Source organism: Montipora foliosa, chromosome 11 (assembly GCF_036669935.1).
Source record: "Montipora foliosa isolate CH-2021 chromosome 11, ASM3666993v2, whole genome shotgun sequence".
Lineage (NCBI taxonomy): Eukaryota > Metazoa > Cnidaria > Anthozoa > Scleractinia > Acroporidae > Montipora > Montipora foliosa.
Window position 1 is genome coordinate 16,995,232 of NC_090879.1, and position 5,000 is coordinate 17,000,231.

Consider the following 5,000-nt stretch of genomic DNA (forward strand, 5'->3'; position numbering starts at 1 on the left):
TTGATTGAAAAATAATTAGGACAGTACACGCACTCTAATTGGTCAATAGTTGTGTTTAGTTGAAAGTACGTAAAATGGCTGTGACATAACACGAATTTTGATTGGTTATGTGTTGTCAGACGCGAGTTTTGATTGGATCGTAGCAAATATAAGCGTGTATCAAGAAAATCTTCAATCAAGAAGTAAAAAAACCAGCATTTTCCTTCAATTGTGGAATTATTTTTGAGAAACATTTTATAAAAGCAATAGGGGACTTTTTTTTCTGTTTACATAGCCTCATTTAAACACGAGGGGCAGTTGAGAGAATTCGAGACAGTTGTGCAAACCCGAGACGCAGTCAAGGGTTTGCAAACTGTCGAGAAGCCATGAAATGAAATTTGACCTGTTCTTTGCTGGTTGAGGCAACAATTTCACTTAGTCCAATGCAGACTCCCTGCCTCTCATCGTTCTTTTCACTGTCCAGGCCTTTCTCCAGTATGGGTATAATCTCAGGCAGTACTCTCTCACCCAGCTTACGGACAAGATCCCCCAAAGTGCGAGCAGCTACCTGCAACAAAAAGTCAGCACTGTCACAAGATGTCAACGCGTTATTACGCTTAAATGGTGACCTTATCAGTCGGCGGATGTCATTCGGGTCCTCAATGAAGTTTTGTTCACATTCAAGGATTCTGTCGTATATTTCAACGCTAAAAATGTTGAACAAATACGCTATAGTAACTATATTAACATTACAGCTGTATTACCAGAAAGGAATGCTTAATACCTGTTATTCGGCCAACCACAAAAGAAGGCTTGCGCTCAAGCTGGGAATCATTACATACATCCGTTCCTCAATGACAGGCGAGGTTTGCGACTATTCTCAAAACTACTGTCACATAAGGCTTGCATTGTTCCTCAACATCAATTTCTGTCTGTCTGTCTATCTATCTATCTATATCTCACCTCAACCTTGTTGAATGGCCCAACTCCGATCAATGATAGACCATCCGAACTATATAGTAATTGGAAGCTCGTAAGTTCGAGTCCCGCAAGCGCTCGGATCAGTTTTCCCGAGTATCCCCGGCCAGGGGCCCGTTTCTCGAAAGTCCCGAAACTTTACGGGCCATTTTCGGGTGTCACAATTCCCTTTGTATCTCAAGAATGGAGAGGATTTAAGTCGTCAAACTTCACAGTTATTTTTCTTTTTGTTACTTTGAAAACATGTCAAAAGATCGGCTTTCCAAAACAAGCGGTTGCCAGTTTCATAAATTGCTTTTCGGGCCCGAAAAGCTTTCGGGACTTTCGAGAAACGGGTCCCAGGTCACCTTCGAAAAAAAGATACATTTCTTCAATGTCTTACTTGTCTCTTGTCAAAGCTTGTACTAGCGAGACAGCCGAGCAGAAGAGAAAACAGAGTGGGCAAGATCTCTCTCAGGATACGCGGTGTGTTGGGGACCACAACCTTCCACACGTGTAAGGCCGCTTGGCGCACCATCAGGGATACATCAGAGCGACCCATGTAGAGCCCAGCAAGGACACGATTACGACGCTCTGAGCCAAGTGCTTCGATAATGGACTGCAAATAAAACAAAGATTGATAGAAATTATTTCGCGCATAAACTTGAAGGAGAACGTAGTGATGGTTACTTGCGGTCGACTCTTTTCTGGGCAAGTGATTTTGTCAACCAAAAGAAGTCAATTGTTTTGCGAAAACCCAAACCGGTGTTGTGGTCCACATCTGCCAGCATGTGGTCGACATGGTTGGATTACATTGAAGGGCTTCTGAGCGAATGACACCACAGAAACAAACGAAATGCAGCCAAGAGTCGAGCTATTTGTCGGGTGCTGGATGGAAAGCGAGAGAAAGAGAAAGGTCTTCAGGAGCAGGTGTAGTTCAATTGGTTAGTACGCGGATTTCGGAACAAGTGGTTCCCAGTTCGATCCTCGGTGACCTCAACATCTGGTTCTGACTTTCCTCGGATCCGTGTAGCTATAGTTTTAAATACCCGTAAATGGAGTCATGACAAAGGGTGGGGGAAAAAGGGCGCACCGTCGGCGGCTTTCACTGATACCAGCCTCAAAGCTAAAGGAACTGCCGACGAAAAATAAAGTGACTTTAGGTCTAACTTTGTTAGCTAGGAGATTTTAAAGAGTGAGCGAAAGAGATTTAGAAGGCGCGGCTCGCTTAAGGGTTCACCCTTTCATTCCCACGATCGAAACGTTCATTCTCCTAACTAGTACCATGGATTTCTTTGTTGGGTAGTCATGAGAATTTGGTGTTCCATCAAGATCAAACCTCTTAATTCTCAGTAGCCTTCTGACTGACATTTTGTTGAATTTTTGACGAAAATTTGCGTACCGATCACTCCTGAGGGTCAAAGGGTTTAAGATGTATTACCTGGTTGGACTGACTGGTACCAAAGTTGTCATCTTCCTGTCCTTCTGTAGACATCTTTCCTGTTACACCAGAGATCCTATACAGCAGATCACCTAGCAGCTGAATGGAACTATGTCTTATCCTCCAGTTATCATCAAACAAACCTGTTTCCAGCTCAGGCAGGAAGAGCTCTATTGCTGTGTCTGCATACAGATTCACGATACGCTGACCAGCCTTTAGTGACGTATCGCGGACGTATTCCGATTCATCCGCCAGACCCTTGCGTTGCAAGAAAACAAAATGTTGTTAGAATAACTCAACAAAAATAATGATAACAGTAAACACTTCATGACTGGTCCCGAGGGAAACAGTTAATTTTGCTTTCCGCGAATCTCAATGTTTCCCCAAGGCGCAGCCGAGGGAAACATTGAAATTCGAAGAAAACAACATTAACTGTTTCCCGCGGAACCAGTCAGTGATTCGTTATATAGCAGAAAAAGAAAAACATGCAACGGCAACAGCAACGGCGGTCGTTGGTCAACATTCGCGGGTAACTGTTACCCTCTGACGTCATAGATTTTGCACTGTTGCCCGCTCATAGACTTTTGGCGGGAAACAGTTTTATTGTTAGATGTCATGTGACCTCGAAGTAACCAATGAGAGCGCGCGCTGTTGGGGGAAAAATTCAGCTATATAACAATAACAATTACAGTAATGAGCACAAAAAATATTAATAATAACGATAACGGTAATAATAATAATAATAATAATAATAATCTGATGATACCTTCACTTGCTAACAGTAATTCCAAGTAATGATAACATTTCACTTAAAACTTACAAAGTATTTTTTTCCATTTTAAAGGTTTTTTTTTCGAAAACGGAGGGATGTTTGTTTAGTTTCTAATAACGATAACAGTGAGGATGTCATCATCTCCTGAATGAATGAAATGAAATGGATGTATACTTGAAGTGCTGGTTATAGACGAATAACAGGAGCCACCTGAATTTTTCGGGTGTCTAAAAAAGCGACAATTGCTTAAATTGTCCAGTTAAGTCCGTGCATCACTTCTCTCCTTCATCACCATCTTCTCCAGATTATATAATTATCTAAGTGGTTAGGGTGTGGGACATTAAAAGAAAACAAATTACAGAGGAATTCTTGAAAAGTTCGTTGAAAGGCAAGTGCTCACGCCACAGCGCCGACACTGATCCAACTAAAACTTTCTGTAGAGAATTGTTCCGTAAAAATACTCCATAAAAAAAGGATATTCAACATCTTGCAACGACTAAGATTTTGCATGTTGGCCAGCTACACTGACACTGATTAACAATAAAGTGAAAAACGATCGTCCGGGTGGGTTTCGAAAACCTGAGCGAAAGTCTTCCATTTTGAGCGCGCGCACTTCGAAAAATGTTGGTTTCCAAACAAGCCTTATGCGCATGCTCAGTACGGAAAACTCGTACTCGAACTGGTTGTGTTGTCAGATGCACGTTTTGATTGGCTGGTAGGAAATATGAGCGAGTATCAAGAAACTCTGTTTCAATCTAGAAGTAAAAAAAACCAGCATTTTCCTTCATTTGTCGAATTATCTTTGAGAAATATTTTATAAAAGCGATAGAGGACTTCTTTCCGTGTTTCCATGCCCTCATCTAAACACTCGGGGGAGTTGGGATAATCCTCGACTGCGTCTCGGGTTTGCATAACTGTCGAGAATTCTCCCAACTCCCCCGAGTGTTTAAATGAAGCTATGGAAACACGGAAAACGTCATCTATTGCTTAAATGGCATCAGTCTCACCTTCAATATCGACGGTATGATAGGACCGACCCAAGGTATAAAGTCATCTTTGAAGCTTGACGGAAGATAGATGTACAGCATGAGGTACCCCTCTCTGACGTGTGGTGCAAGCTCAGTACGTTCTGTCGTGGAAATCACTTCCGGTATAAGCGTCTCTAGCTTACTAGTACCCATGGCACACAGAACCTCACCCAGACCTGTTGATGAAATATTCAACCGAAAGTCGACCAGTTGAAATAATTGACTTTACAAGGAAAGAAAAAGGAATAGGTTCAGCTTATAACAATTCTAATGTCTAAAAACCCCTTAAAGGAAACCGCCACTCTTGTTACAGAATAAGTTTAAACCGAAGGAAATTATGTTTCCACACAAATTTGTTTAAAAGAAGTGTTTATATCAGGAAAACTGCCGCCATCTTGAATAATTAATTTGTGACTTTTTATGGTTGCCCTAAATAGGCGATTCTAAAACTCATTTCTTTCGGATACAAACGCTTTCTTTGAAAACAATTTAGACTGATTGGTCTGTAAAGGTTATTTCCAGTGATTTAAGTCCTCTTTTTTTGAAGTGGAGGTTCCCTTTAAGAAACATAGGCACAAATGGCTTTGTCACGCTACGATAGTGTAAAATATGTGAGATTTAAAGCAACAGTCGAAGCGATTAACACCTCTTTCTTCCAGTGCTAGGGTAGTACTCGCAAGAGCTCTCAACCTCAGCACAAGTAGATTCTGGTGGTAGCTGAAACCAGAAACGCGCCCAACTTTAAAAAGAATGTAAACCTTTAAGTTTTATTAAACTTGAGAACATACCTTGTGCGGCCCCTGATCGATCGACACTGCTATTT

The 5,000-nt window shown here is 41.5% G+C and overlaps 1 protein-coding gene across 1 annotated transcript in view; it reads right to left on the reverse strand.

Annotated features, from left to right (window-relative positions):
- LOC137975453 (stalled ribosome sensor GCN1-like) overlaps nt 1-5,000 on the reverse strand; it is a 70,758-nt gene that overhangs the window by 15,686 nt on the left and 50,072 nt on the right. Inside the window, exons 42-46 of the mRNA XM_068822576.1 lie at nt 4,966-5,000; nt 4,157-4,353; nt 2,378-2,635; nt 1,340-1,555; nt 383-547 (exon numbers count right to left, since the gene is read on the reverse strand). The exon at nt 4,966-5,000 is cut by the window's right edge and continues 104 nt beyond it. Of these exons, the coding sequence (XP_068678677.1) occupies nt 383-547; nt 1,340-1,555; nt 2,378-2,635; nt 4,157-4,353; nt 4,966-5,000 (871 nt within the window). The remainder of the gene's footprint in view (nt 1-382; nt 548-1,339; nt 1,556-2,377; nt 2,636-4,156; nt 4,354-4,965) is intronic.